Source organism: Oncorhynchus mykiss, chromosome 9, assembly GCF_057628025.1.
Source record: "Oncorhynchus mykiss isolate SJ-2025 chromosome 9, ASM5762802v1, whole genome shotgun sequence".
In the NCBI taxonomy this organism is placed as follows: domain Eukaryota; kingdom Metazoa; phylum Chordata; class Actinopteri; order Salmoniformes; family Salmonidae; genus Oncorhynchus; species Oncorhynchus mykiss.
The window spans coordinates 30,376,514-30,399,336 of record NC_143030.1 but is presented as its reverse complement, the minus strand read 5'-3'; the positions used below and the strand labels follow the sequence as shown (position 1 = coordinate 30,399,336).

Sequence of the window (22,823 nt, the reverse complement as noted above, 5' to 3'; positions counted from 1 at the left end):
GCGTCGGAGGAAACACCGTTCAACTGACAACCGAGGTTACCATGCAGGCGCCTGGCCCGCCACAAGGAGTTGCTAGAGTGCGATGAGCCAAGTAAAGCCCCCCTGGCCAAACCCTCTCCTAACTGGATGACGCTGGGCCAATTTGTGCACCTCCCTGTGGGACTCCCGATCACGCCTGGTTGTGATACAGCCAAGGATCAAACCAGGTCTGTAGTGACTCCTCTAGCACTTAGATGCAGAGCCTTTGACCACTGCACCACTCAGGAGACCCTCAGCTTTTCATTTTTATTAATTTGTAAAGATTTCTAAAAACAAAATTCCAATTTGACATGGGGAATTGTGTGTAAGCCAGTGACAAAAATAACTTCAATTAATAAATGTTAAATTCAGGCTGAAACACAACAAAATTGTGGAAAAGTCAAGGGGTGTCGATACTTTCTGAAGGCACTGTATTTTAAGCCCATAACCATGTGTGTGAGGTGTATAATTTGTTTCAAAGTAGAATTGTTTAAGACTACCAAGAAACACTCTGTGTGACCCTGATTTAACCTACTGCAGCAAAATTAACTGTCCTCCAAGTTTAGCTGGAATTTAGCCCATAAGGATTTGACAAATGTGATTGGTTGGTGATATGACATTGGCACACGTCTCTTGCGCTGCGCATCATAGAAAATCACAACAACAATAGGAGAAATGTTTATAATCACCAGCACCATATCCATATAATATCTTGCCATAAGCGCAAAGTGACTGCAAAAGATACAGGTTGGAATGTCACTTTTCATCAAATGAATTGGAAGTCTGACTGAAATATGGGACAAATTGACCTTTTTTTCACAATTAGTACATTTTAATTCTGTTGATAAAATGCGGAACATGATTGGTTGGTTGCAGGGCGCAGGAAAAAGGGCCTATATTCGGGACTGTCCCGCACAATCCGAGATGTGGTCACCCTAGATACTAAAACAATAACTATTGATCAAGTGGACTTTGTCCTTCAAATTAATGTTAGATTTAAATTATGCAGACTAACTGTGAAATATTGTGATTAGTCGATCTGTATAATCACATATTATTGCCCTATTATGTGGTCTGAACTTAGTGAACAGTGGATATTTTATTCTGGAAAATTCCTGCCGCTTGAGCAGTCAGCGTTTTACAGCTGTGAGAGTGTGTTTTAGTATTTTGGAATGCTAATGTGGAATGTACCAACTCAAATTTAAATAATTTACACCACTCGGGGCTCCCGAGTGCCGCAGCGGTCTATGGCACTGCATCGCAGTGCTAGAGGCGTCACTACCTACCCTGGTTTGATCCCTGGCTGTATCACAACTGGCCGTGATCGGCAGTCCTATAGGGTGGCACAATTGGTCCAGCATCGTCCTGGTTAGGGTTTGGCCGGCGTAGGCCGTCATTGTAAATAAGAATTTGTTCTTAACTGACTTGCCTAGATAAAAAAAGGTTAAACAAAAAAATACACAAACAGATTTAGACAAAATGAGTCTCAGTATTCAAAGATGCCTGTAATATACCAATACACTAACGCTGAGAATATTTCACAAATGTTAACATACACCATTAGTCAAATTGACCCCAGAATTGGTATATAAACTCAGTATATTAAGTAATGACTATAAGAAGATTACCTGCTGCATTCAAAGATAACTAACCTACAGCACTAGATTAAACTTTACTTGAGTCATCCTTCTGGTAGTGATAGATACACATGGACATTTTCTCTGATTGCACATAAAGGAATATAGTTCCTACATGATAATGCTTGCTTTGTTATCCAACTGTCATCCTTCGAACTCAGTTCATTGCTGCTGACGGGCTATATTTATAATAATCTAATATCAAGAAGAGCATACCCACCATAACTTGCTTTTTCAATGTTTTGATCTACTATTTGTAGTATGGAGTGGTGATATTTCTAATTTCAATGCAATCATGTGTTAAGGTTTGTCAGTGCATGTTTATTTTTTTAATTTAAACGTATTAATCCAAAGTGACAAGTGAAGTGCTTCCCTGGCACTACCACCGAGGTATAACCAAAACGAGCACCAGGGGCACAACTGTACGGTCGCGCGCGCGGGTAATGGTTGGCGGACACCAAATGTCAAAGCCCAATCAAAGAGTGTGGCTCAATGATTGTCAAGATTAGAGTCCAAGCGTTTTTCGAGGAAATTGAGCGATGGCAGATTGACGCTATGTTTTATCCAATGATAACAACGGGCACAACAGTCACAACTGGGCGGTTGCGCGCGCAGGTAATGGTCAACACATTTCAAAGCCCAATCAAATAGTGTAGCTAAATGATTGTCAAGATTAGAGTCCAATCGTTTTTTGAGGAAGTTGAGACACTATGTTTTATCCAATGAAAAGCGGGCCGTTTCGGCTGGCACTGCTCTACACCAATAGCTGTGCTACGCTGTACAGTTCGTCCTCCTTTGTGATATTCCGCTGTGCGCCATCTTGTGCCCCCCCCAGCGCGAGTGGAGAAGGTTGTGCAAGTCGTTGAATTTAATATTTCTTAATATATTTACAAGCCTAATTTAATACAACCTTAATTTGAAACAGAGCACATTTGGAAATGGCTACGGGAGCAAATGCAACCCCTCTGGGGAAGCTGCACCCGAGTATTGGCGCTAAACGAGGCTTTGAAGCCGGGCCCGGTGCGGGGTTAATGCCTACACCGGGGCCGCCTGTTTCCTTTCCTTCGCTCCCGAATTTTCAGCCCCCAATTCCAAACGTCTCTTTCCCGCAAGCTCACCCAGTATTTACTGCAGTGGCCGCTTTTCCCACCCCGCCACAACCACCCCAAGGAGCAGGAATTCCGTCTCAGTCAGGTAAGCCAGGCTAGCTAACGTTATCTAGAGAAAGGTCTGCAGTGCAAGGCTGGTGTTGCTGGGATGAGCTAGCTAGATATGTTTTAGCCGCTGATAGCTGACTTTAACTGATCATTCACGTTTATGCGAAACATTGCAACTTCAGACATGCAGCATTATCACCCTGGCAAGTGAAGTGAAATAAAATAAAGATAGCTAGACATTGATTAGTAATAGTTAACTCTAGTTAGCAAACAATGCGCGGTAGTTACAAGTACAATGCTTTTGTGTGATAACTAGTTCATTGCAGCCACGGTAGAGCCCCGTTTCATAATATTACCATATGTTCCAGTTACCTGTCGTAGTTTTGAAGTAATCACGAAAAAACGGGCCCTTATTTTTAGGGTATTTTTCACCCTGGCGTCGTCTTTTAGCTGTGAAACGTTAGCTGACGTTAACGTCACTAATTTAACATTTAGCTAGTTGTCTGTTAATCCATTTGTAAATTCAGTGTAAATTGAGAATACCCTCTCTATCTCATCTGTCAGACTTCGGTCAGAAAAAAGCCAGGAAAAGAAGCCGCTGGAGTAGCGAGACACCCGACCAGAAGACAGTCATTCCTGGCATGCCCACCGTCATCCCGCCTGGACTGACTCGGGATCAGGAGAGGGCCTATATAGGTAACCATATTTTCCACTACTGTATAACTGAACTGTACACTGCACTGTACTAGTGTTTTAGATATACAGGAAATCAGTCATGTCAAGGGGCGTTAATGTAGCGTGTTCTTCTTTACCTGACCCAGTTGTGATTTCCTCACGTTTTGCACATTGAAATGTTATGCATAGGTCCTGACATGTTTGCTAAATTTCATCAGTAAGAGTTGATTGAATCAGATAACAGGACATTTTGGGTCACTCACTGGTAGAACTGGGAGACTGACCAAAATCCAGACTGGTGCATAACCACAAGGTTGAAATGCATTCTTCAAGATGATTCAAGTACAGTATTTGCCAATAAATTTAAGGGAAAAAATGGAGAGAAAAAAAGTTTAAATTATGCAACTGAAGCTATAATTCAAAATCCTATTGCTCAGATGAAATTCAGTATTCTTATCCACTGAGTATACTAACTTGTTGATGTGGAGTGTGAAGTAAGGCCATTGTCCTAAGACAAGGAGGTACAATAATGTGGTTCTCCTATAGCACGCTTTTTGTGGCATTAAGGTTTGCATACCACTGGACATCCATTAGCAAATCAGAAGGGTGTTGCTGCTTGCCGTGTAATTGTTTTGGGCTGCAGGTCACTGTCCCCTTGTACTTCACCAACTGCCCTGGCATGAAAGGGTCTACCCACGTTGTCCTTGTAACATGCAAAATGATTCCTTGATATCATACATGTGGGTTTAATGTGTGAGCAATGGCGAAAGATTCATATTCATTTCCAGTGCATCCTTTAAAATAGGCACTCATCTGGATGTTTTCAGACCAAATTAGTTCAAGAAACGGTTGGCTTGACAATAACTGCCTTTCAGCTGTAGTGTAACACCACCAAACTGTCTTTAGACACTTGTAAGGTGTTTGAAGCAGGTGAATCTACCCCTCAATAACAGAAGGGGTTATCAATGTATGTCATTGTTTATGGTTGGTCTTCCTTGGTATGTAAACATTCATTTCTGCCAGGGTTGGGCGGTATCCAGATACTATTTTTTTTCTTGATCCAGTAGGGGATTCATTGTCTGCTGTACCCAATAAGCTTGATCTTGCAAGCTAGCCACTTAGCTGGCAAGTTAGCAAGCCCTGAGCTTGAGAATTTATTTGGCACATCTGGGATTGTTAACTTAGTTAGAAGCCATTGCTTTATTTTTTAATTTTTTATTGTGTTCAAAGTCATGCTGTCTGTATTTCAAAATACCTCAGAATATGTCATACCGCCCAAGCCTAATTTGTGCCTGCCTTATGTTCTCACTTCTATGTTTACATTGCTCATTCAAAACAAGAACTGCGGGGGGGGGGGGGTCCAAAGGGATTTGTTTGAAGCCCGTAAGATGAAATAGCAGTGAAATATCAATTCACAGGGTCTGTCTTCATCTCTGGCATCATTTCTCAATTAAAGCAGAAACTTCATAATTGAGTCATTGTTGAATCTTGTCAGGAAAGGGTGGGAGTTTTTGGCGGGGGGGGGTATTTGGTCATGATCCCATATAGACAGAAATGTGCATGTCATGAGTGATTTATTTTTGTTCCTTCTCATTTTACATAACAAATAGCTCCTCAGCTGTAGCTCTACAGGAGTGCAGACAGTGACACTTCAACTTTATTCATGTATATTGTGTTAGTCCTATTTGTGGATCAGGCTCCCCTTTTATGCCAAAGCCACATTCAACTACCGTCGTATGACAGTCTCAAATTTAAATTATTCTTGAATCTTTTGGGGTGGGGTTTGGAATGTGGTTAATTTATGCTGGCGGGCATCGAATGGAACTCTGGTCTAATGATCCACGCTAAAATGTTTCTGTTTAAACCCTTCATCACTGGGATGCCAAACTTTTCACCTGTGCATTTGTAAAACATCCTGGAGCTTGTTGTTAGCTATTGACGACAGTTCACTTTCAGTTCAATTAATTGGTTCTAGAGTTTTGCATGGTCATTTTGGTACCTTTTTTTCCCAGAAATGAAGAAGGGTTTTTACTTGCGTAGAATATTTGCTGAATTTCAGAAGTAATTTTATTCCCCTTGTATTTTCATGTAAATTATTCATCATTCATTGTAGTCATGTTTTTGCCTCTCAAACAAATGAGACAGTGCTTGAATTTAGATTGCACTGTCTCCAGTTGAATGTTATTGTTGTAACCACATTTCTCTCCATCCTTCTTGTTTTTCTTTCCTAACCTGAATTCTTCCAGTCCAACTGCAGATCGAAGACCTGACTCGTAAACTGCGTACAGGAGACCTGGGAATCCCTGTTAACCCTGAGGACAGGTCGGGAAAAGTTTTAAACCCACGAACAGTAACATTTTCTCTACCTTCTTGTCGTTCTTTTTGACGCCAAATGTTGGTCTTTGGTAAAATTATACATATTTCTCAGAAGATGCTTTAGGTCCCGAAGTTTAGTAGGTTTAGTTGCCACAGTAAGGATGAGTTATTATCCAGCAGTGGTAGTGTCATAATATAACATATGTTCTCCTTCCAGTAGTATTTAGGGATGTCATACTTCTAGGTGCTTATAGTCACAACTTCCAGGACGACTGAAGACTAAAGTTTTGCTCAGAATTACTTTTTAGTGTTACATCCCAATCTGTGCAGTTGGGTAGTTATTTTGTAAATGTAATCCTTTAGTTTTTAGTTACCTGTCCAAAACTGTAATCAGTTAGGTACCTTTTGGATTACCCAAATTCCTTAATGAGATCACTTCCCCTTAAGAAGCATTAGAAGAAGACAAAAAGGACCCATTCCTTTTCCTGCTCTTTCCCGGCAATCCATCAAACACATTTGGTGTGCCATGATAGTGGTCTCTGACCTGTGGTCAGTCTCGCTCAGGTGGAACAAACTCAAACGTGCACCTTTTTTCAATGCTGAATTGAATGTCGTTGAGAAAACAAAGGTGTTCAAATGTACATTTAAGTCATTTAGCAGGTGCTCTTATCAGAGCGACTTACATTATTGCCTTAATCTTAAGATGGCTAGGTGAGACAACACATCACAATCGTAGCAAGTGCATTTTCCCTCAACAAAGTAGTTATCAGAAAAGACAATTGCATATATATGTGTGTGTGTGTGATTACTTTTTTTACTCCCCGGGCCAATTTGTTAGATGTAGATCTTCATTTCTGAATTGGTAGGCATCTAAATAGGAAGGAGTAAAAAGTGGTAATTATATAAACCTCATGGCTCTGCGTTAAGGTGTGACCATGGTCACCTCTGGTTTACTTGGGTGTTGAAGCATTTCCATCTAAATGAGCCTCGTAAGAGTTTGTATCCTTATAATATTCCTATATTCCATAATTATTTTCTTATACTTAAATGTCTCCTGACAGATGGAATTATTACTATGCATTACTGTGTGCTCTGTCAAAAGACTCTGTCAATTGCCCTAATATTCTGAACTCCCCTATGTCTTTATTTGGACAGTGAAACTAAAATGTTAGGTTTTCAGGTGGGTATGGGCCAGGTTTCATAAAACATCTTTTATTTTTATTTTTTTTAATTTTACCCCTTCTCCCCAATTTCGTGGTATCCAATTGTTGTAGTAGCTACTATCTTGTCTCATTGCTACAACTCCCGTACGGGCTCGGGAGAGACGAAGGCTGAATGTCATGCGTCCTCCGATACACAACCCAACCAGCCGTACTGCTTCTTAACACAGCGCGCATCCAACCCAACCCACAGCCGCACCAATGTGTCGGAGGCTACACCGTGCACCTGGCAAGCTCTGCGCCCGGCCCGCCACAGGAGTCGCTGGTGCGCGATGAGACCGACCAATCCCTCCCTAACCCGGACGACGCTAGGCAGCCTCGCCCCACGGACCTCCCGTTCGCGGCCGGTTTACGACAGAGCCTGGGCGCGAACCCAGGGAGCCCAGAGCCTGGGCGCGAACTCTGATGGCACAGCTGGCGCTGCAGTACAGCACCCTTAACCACTGCGCCACCCAGGAGGCCCATAAAACATCTTAAGTGTTTACCTTATGGACTAATTTCCCCTTACCTAAGTGAATTGTTTAAGGGCGTTGCATATAGCCGCTCAAATATTTCCTTAGGTAAGGGCATAGGGGTTTTAGGGTAGTTTGAAGGCACGTATAGCGGAAGGAGTATCTGGTTACCATGGAGATGGCCTGATTCACTGACTAAACATCTCCTCAAAGAGATCACTTTCATTTTGTGAGATGGCAAAATTAAGTTTATACAGCCAAGACAGGATAACTAAATTGCTTTAGAAGATAATAAACCATGTTTCTTGTAGTTACTGTTCTTTTTTCTCAACTCGTTTATATTACTTTCTCGTGCGTCAAGCTAGCTTACAGAGTAGCTGTAGCTAACTAGCCAGCTGGCTTTGTAGCCATGGATTGTGCATTGTTTAGCTAAGTAGGTAGCTGGTTGACGGTTTCCTTTTGGAACCAGAGCAGATGAAATCAACATTCACCTCTATAAATGCTGTTTCCATTGATATCCATACATAATGAGGCAGTTTAAAAAAAAAAAAAAATGTAACCTTTATTTTACTAGGCAAGTCAGTTAAGAACAAATTCTTATTTTCAATGACGGCCTAGGAACAGTGGGTTAACTGCCTGTTCAGGGGCAGAACGACAGATTTGTACCTTGTCAGCTCGGGGATTTGAACTTGCAACCTTTCGGTTACTAGTCCAATGTTACAGTGTTACAATTTTACCTAAACCACTAGGCTACCCTGCCGCCCCAAGGGACCTCAACAATTGTACTTAATTTAACGGGGAAATTCACCCTAAAATGTAATGTCAAACTGTCTTAAAGTTAAGGAAACTTTAAGGGAAAAGATGAGGGGAAAATTTTACCTAAGGTGTTTTATGCAACCGTGCCATGATATTTGTTCCACTGTAACTTTCTCACTCATTATTCACAATTAATTCATGAATATCCAGAATCATGTTAACATCCACCTTAATGTAGAAGTTTTCTAAAACGTATTATATTCTTATTTACAATATAAGTGACTACAAAATGATACAGTACATTATTTATCATTTAGTTCCTATTGGACAAAACAACGTAATCTGAAACACAATCTGCGAATGCATCCAACAAGTTTGACATGCCACAAGCTTGATGTAGTCATTGCGTACTACACTTTTGACTACTTTAATACGCAATGAGGGGAATTTAGCCAAATACTAATATATATTTATTCAAATGTGGGGACTAGATGCATAAAGGGCCTTCATTACTAAATGGTGAAACATATGAAACATTTGATCTCTAATCCAAAATGCTAGACTAAAGAGCCAAATGTTGCTTCACTGTCCAAATAAATACGTAGGGGAGTGTATATCACTCTTGCTATATATTTCCTACTGCCTTAGCTGTGACCTCTTGTATTTATCTATCATGGTCTTATTTTTGTTGACTATAATTGAGCTAATATGTCGACTTGTGCGTCATGGTTTAGCCGTTTCCTGTCAACTCAGATGTTGACAAAGTGTTTGAGTTTTTTTTAGAATGCATCTTAGATTAACACCGTTTCTTCAACTTGAAAGTAGGTTTGGGTCAGTACTTATGACAAAGTTAATCTATTTTTGGTTTAACAGCTTATTATGATTGCTTATAATTTAGAATTTGTGATTGCAGATTTCTCCTTTTGATAGTCATAGAGCTGTAAGTTAAAGTGAGTAAGTAGACCCAGATCTAACATCTTAAATAGTTACTCAATGGTATACAGATTGCTATATGAACAACCAACTAGGACAGGTTTGGTTTTCAGTAATGGTTTTCTTTAGAATAGCCTGTTTCTGCCAGTGCTTGACCTGACTTTAATCCTAATGTTTACCCTTTTTTCTTGGCTTGTTTCGTAAATTCAAATGGTCCTACCATTGTTAGATTCCACCTGAAACCTGACAAATTAACTTTTAACCGTTGGGTGTTTTTCCATGGTCATTAATGGGTTTTCCATAATGAAGCTTCCCAAAGTTCCGCCCAGTGGATTCGACAGTATTCCAGTTGGAACTTTGAGGCTCTGGAGGAGAAACCCCTCTGATCCTGGCTATTCCGGAATGACACAGATCGTCTCTGACACTGTAGAAGTCTGCATCTATTATTCCAGCAGGAAATGTCATAATATTTTTATGAGTGTGAGATTGATCTCTCTTTGTTGGCCACTGTCCCTGTCGTCTGTATTTGACATAGTTTCATTGTAATCTTAATCAGATATTTCCACAGCGACAACAAAAAGCTCATCGCAGGACGCTAATAATGTCACTCCAACAAATAACAGGAGTGTTTCAGGTTGTCACCGGTGGAAATTTCAAGATTTAAAAAGAGAACCCTTTCCTCTATTTAGATTTTTCTACTTTTTCTCTCCTGAATTGTTTGGCCAAATGTTAGCTCTCTTGTGGGTGAGCGCACTAAGAAAAGGGTTAACTTCTAACCATAATTCATTTTCTCTAACCCCAAATTACCCCTCGTCACCTTAACCTTTTTCAAACGCAGAGCCTCTAACGCAGAGTAACAGGTTTTCAGGAGTTCCATCCAAGAGGAGGTATGGACCTGGCTTAAACACCCACCACCTCAGCATCCAATATGGCACCTTCCGACTCCCAAAACCAGCAGTTCCTTGAGGAATGCATCCTTTTTTTTGCCCTTTGCAACCTGTATGCAGGATTAATTCTGTCACCCCCCCCCACCCCCCCTTTTTTCTATACTGAACAAAAATATAAACACAACATGCAACAATTTCAAGGAGTTTACTGAGTTATAGTTCATATAAGGAAATCATTCAATTGAAATAAATTCTCTAATATATTGATTTCACATGACCGGGAATACAGATATGCATCTGTTGGTCACAGATACCTTTAAAAAAGGCAAGGGCATGGATCAGAAAACCAGTCAGTATCTGGTGTAATCACCGTTTGACTGACACATCTCCTTTGCAGAGTTGATCAGGCTGTTGATTGTGGCAGCTGTTGATCAATGACTGTTTGAAGTTGCTGGATGTTGGTGAGAACTGGAACATGCTGTTGTACATGTCAGTCCAGAGCATCCCAAACATGCTTAATTGGTGACATGTCTGGTGAGTAAGCTGGCCATAGAACACATTTTCAGCTTCCAGGAATTGTGTACAGATCTTTGCGACATGGGGCTGTGCATTATCATGCTGAAACATTAGGTGATGGCGGCAGATGAATGGCACAATAATGGGCCTTAGGATCTCGTCACGGTATCTCTGTGCATTCAAATTGCCATTGATAAAATGCAATTGTTCATTGTCCGTAGCTTATGCCTGCCCATATCATAACCCCGCAGCCACCATGGGGCACTCTGTTCACAATATTGACATCAGCAAACAACTCGCCCACACGACGCCAAGCACTCCGTCTGCGGGTGTGAGGCCGGTTGGACATACTGCCAAATAGTCTAAAATGACGTTTGAGGTGGCTTATGGTAGAGAAATTAACATTCAAATCTCTGGCAACAGCTCGGGTGGACACTACTGCAGTCAGATGCCAATTAGTGGCCTTGTGTTGTCCGCAGCACAAGGTGCACCTGTGTAATGATCATGCTGTTTAATCAGCTTCTTGATATGCCACACTTGTCGGGTGGCTAGATTATATTTTTTTAATTTACATTTTTTTTATGTCGATTGATTAGGAGAAATGCTCACCAACAGGGATGTAAACAAATTTGTGTACAAAACTTGAGAGAAATAAGCTTTTTGTGCATATGGAATATTTCTGTGATCTTTTATTTTCGCTCATGAAACCAACATGTTGCGTTCATATTTTTGTTCAGTGTAGATAGATTTAGTTGATGAAGTTGTGGTTGCCCCTTCAGAGTAGTCTTTATTACATATCACAAGGTGATATGTCCCCATTTTTCAGAAGTGTATAAAATACCAGAACTGAATTGGCCAGTCCAACGCTACAGCCTATTGGCAACCAAACTTCTTGCATTCTCAAAAGGAAATTAACACCAATATTGATATCTCATAACAAGCCCTATGAGAGAACACTTTCTTTTCTCCACCAGTGACCGAAATGCTTGCTGTAACCATTGTTTTTCTTGCATTGCCTTCCCTTCACTGATAAGTGGCTTGGAGGCATGGCCATGCTATTATGAAGTGGGCCTTAAACTGTTTTATTTCATGGTAACATTATTTAAGGCGTAGTTAGACATAGGGAAACTTGTGTATGGTGGTCAGTGGTCTTAGAGATATTAATGTTTGTCTGTCTACTCTCTCCCCTCCCCAAGGTCCCCATCTCCAGAGCCCATCTACAACAGCGAGGGGAAGAGGCTGAATACCAGGGAGTACCGCACACGCAAGAAGATCGAGGAGGAGCGTCACTCCCTCATCACCGATATGGTGGCACTCAACCCTGAATTCAAGCCCCCCGCTGACTACAAGTATGTTTTCTCTATCTCCTAACATAGTCTTGTTTATTTGGATCCCCGTTAGCCGTTATCAAAGCAACAGATGTTTACCCTCTAGTTTGTTTCCTGCTCCTCCCAGAATGGTTTATTTCTTCTTTGTTCCCTATGGTGGTGTTGTGATATCTCATTTTCCTTTATGGTTGGTCTGAATTTCAGAGCTATTGCTGTAGGTCTCTGGTACTTTTCACATGGCTTCTGAGAACAGCCATGCTTTATTTTCTTCACCTTGGCATGAATGTGTAGAGACTGGGTTATAGCCTTCACTATACTGAACATAATTGTCCCCCACAGGCCCCCAGCTACTAGGGTCAACGACAAGGTGATGATCCCACAGGACGAGTACCCCGAGATTAACTTTGTTGGGTTGCTCATTGGGCCACGGTGAGTTATAGGCCTTTACCATGGATCTATCTAATGTTCCTTTTGAGTTGTGGGTCTATTTGGGGATTTGCCTAGACGCCCAGTAGGTGGCGCCTATGAGTCCTTACTGCAACACAAACACACGGTGTGTGTGTTATTTGTGTCCTTGCAGTGGCAACACCCTGAAGAACATAGAGAAGGAGTGCTGTGCCAAGATCATGATCCGTGGCAAGGGCTCTGTGAAGGAGGGCAAGGTGGGCCGTAAGGACGGTCAGATGCTGCCAGGGGAGGATGAGCCGCTGCACGCCCTGGTCACCGCCAACACCATGGAGAATGTCAAGAAGGCGGTGGAACAGGTCCGCTCACACCCCCACACCCATCATACTCACAACTCATCATCTACTACGAGCTTACCTTTCAGTGTCCATTGAGTTGGATTATACTGCCACTATGCAGTTGTATTTTGATTTGTCCACACATACTGAGAGTGGTACAATCTGGTCTCCTCCGTAGATCCGTACCATCCTGAAGCAGGGCATCGAGACCCCCGAGGACCAGAACGACCTGAGGAAGATGCAGCTGAGGGAGCTGGCCAGACTCAACGGCACCCTGAGAGAGGACGACAACCGGTGAGCCTGCCACATTTTGACAGCAGCCATTCTATGACGCTTGCATAATCGCATATACCCTGTCTGGCCTGGATACATCTGTTATCCTCTTCACTTCTCTTGGTTAAATATGAAATGCTTCTCTTTGTTCCCCACCCAGGATCCTTCGTCCGTGGCAGAGCACTGAACCCCGCAGTGTCACCAACACCACCCTCTGTACCAAGTGCGGTGGCGCAGGCCATATCTCCTCTGACTGCAAGTTCACCAGGTAACTAACCAGCTACATACTGTTGTGTAAAGGATTTCTGGTCAGAAAGCAGTCTCTTTGCTTAAACACATTGAATGAAAGATAATTTTTTGCTAGCCCAATCTGGTACTAGAGATGATGCCAGGAATCTGCCCCTTGAGGCGTTGCAGTTGGACTGTAAGTGTGGAGTCTGTGTCATGAGGGGCGTAGAGTGACATGTCTACACAGAGGACCCAGAACAGTGGCTACTTGGCGTGATTGTAGCTCTGACAGAAAATAAGGCCATTCAGGATCTTTTCCAAAAATCGACCATGTATTATAAGGACCTATCTCCTCTTTCTAGCTCCTTTGCGGCGCCCAGGGCCGGTGAGCCTCCCCAGTCTGCCCAGGACAAGGCCCGTATGGACAAGGAGTATCTGTCCCTCATGGCTGAGCTAGGCGAGGCCCCTGTACCTTCCTCTGGCGCGGGACACTGCAACAACCAGAACAGTGGCCACAACCGAAGCAACAACAACAACCAGCCACCACCGGTGAGTTAAATGAAGTGACGAGCACAACCTGAGCGTCCATTTTCTTAGTCTATCCATAAAAATGGGCCTTTACATTCCAAGTTAGAAGATTCATGGATTTGAGTTTCATCAGCAGACGAGACGATGAACAATTCAAGTGCCTCTCGTCTCATTCTGTGTTTGTACTGCAGAGCCGTCCTCCCTGGATGAACTCTGGCCAGTCTGAGAACAGGAACTTCAACAGCATGCACGGAGGCCACGGCGGTCATGGCAACCAACACGGTGGTCATGGCAACCACGGAGGTCACGGAGGCCACCACAACTTCCCACCCCCCATGTCCAACATGGGAGGGCACAACATGCCCCCCAACAATGGAATGCCACCCCCGTGGATGCAGCCCCCACCGCCCCCTATGGGCCAGGGACACGGCCACCATATGGGTATGAGGGAGACAGCCTGCTGTCGAAATGTGCCGTCTGTGTTGTTGTAGCCCGTTTCCGTTTTGTTATCCCAGTTTGTAAATTGCGTTGGTGGTGTCATGTACACACAAATGTAATAAACACAGGCCTTCTGTGCTTTGTTTTTGTAATCCAATCGGTTGTGTCCATTCATATTTCCTCCGTTTGTCTTCAGGTCTGCTGCCACCACCCATGGGTATGATGCCACCACCACCTCCGCCCCCCAACAACCAGCCTCCCCCGCCACCCTCAGGTCCCCTGCCACCATGGCAACAGCAGGCCCCCCCACCCCCTCCCGCCAGCAGCATGGCCACTAGTGCACCACTGCCATGGCAACAGAGTAAGAACACTAGCCGCAGGCTCTTTGTTTCTGAAGCTTTGACCAGTTAACCAGAAAAGTACAGCCAGTTTCTCACACTTTTCATGGTAGCTTTTGTAGATTTGACACATGGTGGCTTTACATATAATTTTTTTTGTGTTTCATCATTCCTGTAAGATCTTAGAGGGATATCTAATGTTGAGAAAGTGCAGCATGTTTTTTTGTTGTATGTCCTACTAACTAAAGTTCTTTCCTCCCCAGATACCACCACGACATCCAGTCCTGGCTCTGGCAACCTGCCCCCCTGGCAGCAGCCCCAACAGTCCGCTGCCTCGGCCGCCCAGCCCCCTCCCCCAATGGGCAACCCCTCCATGGTCCCCCCTCCGCCAGGGGTGCAGCCCCCTCTCCCCCCCGGCGCCCCACCTCCCCCTCCTCCCCCACCCCCCGGCTCGGCCGGCATGATGTACGCCCCTCCTCCCCCTCCGCCCATGGACCCCTCCAACTTTGTCACCATGATGGGGATGGGGGTGACGGGCATGCCCCCCTTCGGTATGCCCCCCGCACCACCACCACCACCCCCTCAGAATTAAACACCCTCTGTACCCCCCCAGGTTCCTCAGTCTCAACCACACAGCCCTCCCAGATTTTACCCAACACCATGGACTCGCAGCACACCACACAACCAGCTACCCAATGGACTGATACGCAGCTCTGCCCAGGGCATATAGTTGTTCAGTAAAATGACATGACCTGTGCTATACTCTCTTAATCACAGTCCTGGTTAACGTGCAGAGAAACTCCTCAAACAAGGGAGGTGGTGTGGTTGAATTTGTACATTTTCTTTACAGAATTTTTCTGTTTTTAAAAGTTACGTGTTTTTGTTGACTGTGTAGGCTCTCTGTGTCCATCCAACACTGTTGCTGTGCATAGAGTATATGGTATGCCTTGTATCTATTTTGCAGGGCTTACTCCCCTCCATGGTTGGCTTATAACTGTTTCACCATCTCTCACACCAAATAAATCACCTCAAACAAAAGCTTTGGTTTGCCGACTGGACTGGAGCTGAAGCTTAGTAACTATTTGTTTTCATTTACAGTGATCTTTTACTGTTCTGATGATCCATACAGTTTAGTAGGCATGGCAGTCCAATGGACTCTTCATCGTCATGTTCCATTCATTTGCTGTGGTTTCACGGCGCTGAATATTTTTGTAATTACACCTGATGTCAAGTGTAATTGCGCAGATCTTTTGGATGTGAGAATCTCCTTCCTAATTATTTTGTCAGAGAAACGGGTCTTTTGTAATGCTGTCTGATTTCAGAGGTTTTGGGTTCTATCAATTTGTTTGCATAATTTCTAATCCCCTATAATTGTATTTTGTAATTTTTTTTTTAAACCCTGTAAGCTGTTTCTAATTAACTTTTTCCCCAGATGCAAATTAATTTAGGTCCATGAGGATGCAACAGGGAATAGGACTTTGGATCCTAGAGTGAGTTGGCTTAAAAAGATACTCTGAACTACTTCTGATTCTGATCGTATGCGTGATTGTTCTGTTAACAACCTCTCCCCTCCTTGCTTATGATCTGTAGCTGTGTGCAGTGCTTATATCGCCTCTGCAACATCACCACGCCTTCTGTTCTCTTGTTGTTGCTTAATGAGAAAAAAGAATACATGATGTTAGATGATGATATACAATTTGTATTTTTACTCTATTTTTGGAATTGGTTTGTCAGCCCTGTTTTCGGTCTAGCCTGAATGAATAGTCCTTGCAATGTTGCTTGATTGTTATTAAAACGGAATATCTTTAATTTTGCTGTCGTTTTCTTTTTACCTTGCAAAAGTGTCATCGCTGACGCTTGGATACAGCTTCCACAGACCATCTTTTTAATCCGTGTAGACAGAATGCTTGCTCAGCCTCCCTCAATTTATGTAACATCCCAGTCATGAGGCTGTTTTTCTGTGTACTATGTCTGCAGTCCTACATAAGAATACAAGTAGTTTTATTGGTTTTACTTTGATTTACACAAGGCATGTGAAAGAAACTAATCTTGCAGGTAAAAACAAAGGTGTACAGGTGAGGTTGGGTTTACAGAAAAAAACATGTACAGTTGAAATCAGAGGTTTACATACACTTTAGCCGAATACATTTAAACTCAGTTTTTCCACAATTCCTGACATTTAATCCTATTTAAAAATTTCCTGTTTTAGGTCTGTTAGGATCACCACTATTTTAAGAATGTGAGATGTCAGAATAATAGTAGAGTGATTTATTTCAGCTTTGATTTATTTCATCACATTCCCAGTAGGTCAGAAGTTCAGACTCAATTAGTGCTTGGTAGCATTGCATTTAAATTGTTTAACTTGGGCCAAATGTTTCTGGTAGCCTTCCACAACCTTCCCTCAATAAATTGGGTGAATTTTGGCCCATTCCTCCTCACAGAGCTGGTGAAACTAAGTCAGGTTTGTAGGCCTCCTTGCAAACACGCTTTTACAATTCTGCCCCCACATTTTCTATAGGATTGAGGTTAGGGCTTTGTGATGGCCACTCCAATACCTTGACTTTGTTGTCCTTAAGCCATTTTGCCACAACTTTGGAAGTATGCTTGGAGTCATTGTCCATTTGGAAGACCCATTTGCGACCAAGCTTTAACTGATGTCTTGAGATGTTGCTTCAATATATCCCCATCATTTTCCTTCCTCCATGGAGCCATCTATTTTGTGAACTGCAGCAAAGCATCCCCACAACATGATGCTGTCACCCCAGTGCTTCACGGTTGGGATGGTGGTCTTCAGCTTGCCCTTTTTCCTCCTAACATAACAATGGTTATTTTGGCCAAACCGTTCCATTTCTGTTTCATCAGACCAGTGGACATGTCTCCAAAAAAGTACGATATTTGTCCCCATGTGCAGTTGCAAATCCTTGTCTGGCTTTTTTATGGCGGTTTTGGAGCAGTGGCTTCTTCCTTGCTGAGTGGCCTTTCAGATTATGTCGATATAGGACTCGTTTTACTGTGGATATAGATACTTTTGTACCTGTTTCCTCCAGCATCTTCACAAGGTATTTTGCTGCTGTTCTGGGATTGATTTGCACTTTTCGCACCAAAATATTTTCATCTCTAGGAGACAGAACGCGTCTCCTTCCTGAGCAGTATGACGGCTGGGTGGTCCCATGGTGTATATACTTGCGTACTATTGTTTGTACAGATGAATGGGGTACCTTCACCCGTTTGGAAATTTCTCCCAAGGATGAACCAGACTTGTGGAGGTTAACGATTTATTTTCTGAGGTCTTGGCTGATTTCTTTTGCTTTTCCCATGATGTCAAGTAAAGAGGCACTGAGTTTGAAGTTAGCCCTTGAAATACAGCCACAGATACACCTCAAATTGACTAAAATAATGTCAATTAGCCTATCAGAAGCTTCTAAAGCCATGAAACCATTTTCTGGAATTTTCCAAGCTGTTTAAAGGTACAGTCAACTTAGTGTATGTAAACTTCTGACCCACTGGAATTGTGATACAGTGAATTATAAGTGAAATGATCTGCCTGTAAACAATTTTTGGAAAAATGACTTGTCATGCACAAAGTAGATGTTCTAACTGACTTGCCAAAACTATAGTTTGTTAACAAGAAATGTTTGGAGTGGTTGAAAAACAAGTTTTAATGACTCCAACCTAAGTGTATGTAAACTTCCGACTTCAACTGTGTGTGTATGTACATATATCTATAAACTCAGCAAAAAAAGAAATTTCCCTTTTTCAGGACCTTGTTTTTCAAAGATAATTCATAAAAATCCAAATAACTTCACAGATCTTCATTGTAAAGGGTTTAAACACTGTTTCCCATGCTTGTTCAATGAACCATGAAAAATGAATGAACATGCACCTGTGGAACGGTTGTTAAGACACTAACTGTTTACAGACGGTAGGCAATTAAGGTCACAGTTATGAAAATTTAGGACACTAAAGAGGCCTTTCTACTGACTGAAAACCACCAAAAGAAAGATGCCCAGGGCCCCTGCTCATCTGCGTGAATGTGCCTTAGGCATGCTGTAAGGAGGCATGAGGACTGCAGATGTGGCCAGGGCAATAAATTGCAATGTCCGTACTGTGAGACGCCTAAGACAGTGCTACAGGGAGACAGTGGCAGACCACGTGTAACAATACCTGCACAGGATCGGTACATCCGAACATCACATCTGCAGGAACGGTACAGGATGGCAACAACATCTGCCCGAGTTACACCAGGAACACACAATCCCTCCATCAGTGCTCAGACTGTACGCAATAGGCTGAGAGAGGCTGTACTGAGGGCTTTTAGGCTTGTTGTAAGGCAGGTCCTCACCAGACATCACTGGCAACAACGTCGCTTATGGGCACAAACCCACCGTCGCTGGACCAGACAGGACTGTCAAAAAGTGCTCTTCACTGACGAGTTGCGGTTTTGTCTCACCAGGGGTGATGGTCGGATTTGCGTTTATCGTCGAAAGAATGAGCGTTACACCGAGTCCTGTACTCTGGAGTGGGATCGATTTGGAGGTGGAGGGTCCATCATGGTCTGGGGCGGTGTGTCACAGCATCATCAGACTGAGCTTGTTGTCATTGCAGGCAATCTCAACGCTGTGGGTTACAGGGAAGACATCCTCCTCCCTCATGTGGTACCCTTCCTGCAGGCTCATCCTGACATGACTCTCCAGCATGACAATGCCACCAGCCATACTCCTTGCTCTGTGTGTGATTTCTTGCAAGACAGGAATGTCAGTGTTCGGCCATGGCCAGCGAAGATCCCGGATCTCAATCCCATTGAGCACGCCTGGGACCTGTTGGATCGGAGTGTGAGGGCTAGCTCCATTCCCCCCAGAAATGTCTGGGAACTTGCCCGTGCCTTGGTGGAAGAGTGAGGTAACATCTCACAGCAAGAACTGGCAAATCTGGTGCAGTCCATGAGGAGACCTAGTCTATGCTTGGAGCTATTGAGAGATGATTTGGCAATGTGAAGATAGGAATTCCAAAGTATGGAACCTTTATCTGATAGAGAATGGACCATATGTGGCAGTGGGGAGGGTGAAGGTTATCTGTGTGTCTTGTGTTGTATGCATGGATTTCAGAATTAACCTGGAAGAATCCATTGAAGGGTTTGGGTGGGAGGTATTTGTAGATGAAGGTGCAGTCAACATGTCAGCACAAGTCTGACAAGTTGGTCAGTGTATAACTTGAAATTCTAGCAAATGGTCATTGACCTTTTTACAATTTGATATGTGGGTAAATCCATTTGAATTCAATCACTTTTTGACAACATCCCTTTTGATTTAAACAAACAAAACTTTCCACACATATTTGCCCATGGAAGAAGTGGTCAGAAAGTGACCTTTTGGACCTGAATGCCAAAACATTCAGGAGATGAAGGTGCTCATACCCCACCATACCATGAGACATCCATGTCTTTATCACTGGAAAATATACACTTGAGTTTGATATCATTTCAAATCTTACAAACAGTGTTGTCAAATTATTGAAAAAAATTATCTAAAAATATTTGTTCATATTCACGTATGTTGTTGCTTAGACCCTATTTGACATCATCTGAGGTTTCTGTGCCGTGCCTGCCATCAGTTGAGACAACATGCTCTTGAATACTTGCTATATTGTATTTACTTCGCCACCATGGCCTATTTATTGCCTTTACCTCCCGTATCTCACCTCATTTGCTCACATTGTACATAGACTTATTTTTCTACTGTATTATTGACTTTATGTTTGTTTTACTCCATGTGTAACTCTGTGTTGTTGTACTGTATGTGTCGAACTGCTTTGCTTTATCTTGGCCAGGTCGCAGTTGTAAATGAGAACTTGTTCTCAACTTGCCTACCTGGTTAAATAAAGGTGAAATATATATATTTTTAAAATAAATACAACAGGGTGGGTTTCATTTCTATCACAGAAATATAATGAATAGAATGGACCTATCCCTTCAGACCACTGCAATTTATCTGGTACACCAGTTGCATTTTAATTGAATTGAAATGTTAACTTCTAATTGCTACAACAAAGATGACCACCGGTCCACCCACGGTCGAATTTCAAATGTCTTTCTATTACATTGATCATCAGATATATGGGACCAGAAATCGTCCCTGGCATTTCCAACACACTGGCCTAATTGTTTCCTTGAGGCCCCCATACCAGCCAATTGTTTTCCTCGATTCCCCCACACCAGCCCATATTTTCACACCAGCCCATATTTTCACATTATTAGACAGATAATGATCTGTGGGCCTGTATAACTTGTTTTTTTGGCGCAAAATTATCATGATATGGCTAATAATTGTGGCCTCTGGGAAAATATGGGCTTGTGTGTTGGAAATGCCAGGGCCTATTTCTGGTCCCAGTCCGTCCCTGTACGCTGTACTTGAAATAAATGATGGGTGCATTCATAGAAATGCAGCTGTGCAGGACTGGCATACCATCTCTGGTGTCCTTGTCCATACTTGAAGAGACAATGGCAGGGGTTCAGATTGGCCATCTGGCAAATCAAATAAAAGTTTATTGGTCTTGTATACAAAAATCTGTCAGACGCCAAATGGGCTAGACCATTTTTTAGGAGGGTATGCTGGTCAATTTTTTAAACATTTTTATATCATTTATTTGGGGTAAAAAAGAGCCGGCCTGTTAATATAGACTACATGACCAAAAGTACTGTATGTGGACACCTGCTTGTCGAACATCTCATTACAAAACCATGGACATTAATAAGGAGTTGGTCCCCCCTTTGCTGCTATTACAGCCTCCACTCTTCTGGGAAGGCTTTTCACTTGATGTTGGAACATTGCTGCAGGGACTTTCTTCTATTCAGCCACAAGAGCATTAGTGAGACTTCACTAATGCTATTGTGGCTGAATGGAAGAAAGTCTGGGCACTGATGTTGGGTGATAAAGCCTGGCTCGCAGTCATCGTTCCAATTCATCCCAAAGGTATTCAATGGAGTTGAGGTCAGGGCTCTGTGCAGGCCAGTCAAGTTCTTCCACACCAATCTCGACAAACAATTTCTGTATGGGCAGAATTGTCTAGAATGTTATTGTATGCTGTAGCGTTAAGATTTCCCTTCGGACCTAGCCCCCAAAACAGCCCCAGACCATTATTCCTCCTCCACCAAACTTTACAGTTGGCACACGCTATGCATTGGGGAAGGTGGCGTTCTCCTGGCATCCACCAAACCCAGATTCGTCCATTGGACTGCCAGATGGTGAAGAGTGATTCACCACTCAAGAGAACATGTTTCCACTGCTACAGAGTCCAATGGTGCGAGCTTTACACCACTCTATCCGGCGCATGGCATTGCGCATGTTAATCTTAGGCTTGTGTGCGGCTACTCTGCCATGGAAACCCATTTCATGAAGCTCCCAGCGAACAGTTCTTGTGCTGACATTTCTTCCAGAGGCATTTTGGAACTCAGGAATGATTGGTACAACCGAGGACAGATTATTTTTACGCACTACATGCTTCAGCACTCGGCAGTCCCGTTCTATGAGCTTGTGTGGCCTACCACTTCGCAGCTGAGCCGTTGTTTCCACTTCACAATAACAGCACCTGTTGTTGATCCGGGGCAGCTCTAGCAGGGCAAACATTTTACGACCTGACTTGTTGGAAAGGTGGCATCCTATGCAGGTGCCATGTTGAAAGTCATTGAGCTCTTCAGTAAGGCCATTCTACTGCCAATGTTTGTCTATGGAGATTGCATGGCTGGGTGCTCGTTTTTATACACGTCAGCAACGGGTGTGGCTGAAATAGCCGAACCCACTAGTTTGAAGGGGCGTCCACATACTTTTGTATATATAGTGTATTTTTGTAGAAACCTAGGCTATAGCCTACCTTTTTCTCTGTTGACATAATCTAGCATCTTTCTCAACTGGGCAGATGCAGTGAGGAACATTCCCCCTGCCAGGATTGGCCGGCCCAGTTGAGTTCAAAGTCAAACATGCCAGTTAACCAGCCAGATCCTACTGAAGTTGCCGAAATGGCCGGTAAAAAATGTAAAGGTTGGTGTCGAGATAAAAAAAAAAGGTCTCAAAGCCTGTGCAGCAAAATGTGGGCTACCAAATTAACAGATGTTAATGTTTAAAAAAAAAGTTATGCTGGTGCTTTTGCCAGTTGAACTAAAGAAGCAAAAAGTGAGCAAGGCTTGTGAGGGAAATGCTACCACTACGAGCCGAGTCAAATTTGGATGATGAGGACCAAGAACGTGATTCTAGGCTCACAGACAGTTTAAAAAGGGAATCTGCCATTGCTACATCAATTTTTTGGACTTATTGATATATATTGATTCTTGAAAAATATAACTTATAAATGCCTCATGAGCTTAGTTCAACCGTCATACCTTGCATCA

The 22,823-nt window shown here is 42.9% G+C and overlaps 1 protein-coding gene across 2 annotated transcripts; it reads left to right on the top strand.

Moving 5' to 3' along the window:
* The first annotated feature begins 2,399 nt into the window (after positions 1-2,399).
* Positions 2,400-16,252, top strand: LOC110532979 (splicing factor 1). 2 transcript variants are annotated; one of them, XM_021617122.3, is made up of 12 exons: positions 2,400-2,849; positions 3,377-3,508; positions 5,734-5,809; positions 11,764-11,916; positions 12,235-12,324; positions 12,476-12,659; positions 12,817-12,932; positions 13,072-13,179; positions 13,502-13,688; positions 13,859-14,108; positions 14,302-14,466; positions 14,707-16,252. In XM_021617122.3, exons 1-12 carry the CDS (start codon positions 2,594-2,596, stop codon positions 15,033-15,035), a joined length of 2,046 nt encoding a protein of 681 aa, XP_021472797.2. In that variant the 5' UTR covers positions 2,400-2,593; the 3' UTR covers positions 15,036-16,252. The 2 variants fall into 2 exon arrangements, with proteins under 2 accessions (XP_021472797.2, XP_090040070.1); XM_090183944.1 differs by lacking the exon at positions 5,734-5,809 and having other exon boundaries at positions 2,478-2,849.
* The last annotated feature ends 6,571 nt before the right edge of the window (positions 16,253-22,823 follow it).

What these genes read in the sequence shown, in the direction of transcription:
- LOC110532979 (XM_021617122.3), top strand. Translation starts at nt 2,594, where the DNA reads ATGGCTACGGGAGCAAATGCAACCCCTCTGGGGAAGCTGCACCCGAGT. An exon ending in TCAGGAGAGGGCCTATATAG is followed by an intron (nt 3,509 to 5,733) that starts GTAACCATATTT and finishes GAATTCTTCCAG; the next exon opens with TCCAACTGCAGATCGAAGAC. An exon ending in CTGAGAGAGGACGACAACCG is followed by an intron (nt 12,933 to 13,071) that starts GTGAGCCTGCCA and finishes TTCCCCACCCAG; the next exon opens with GATCCTTCGTCCGTGGCAGA.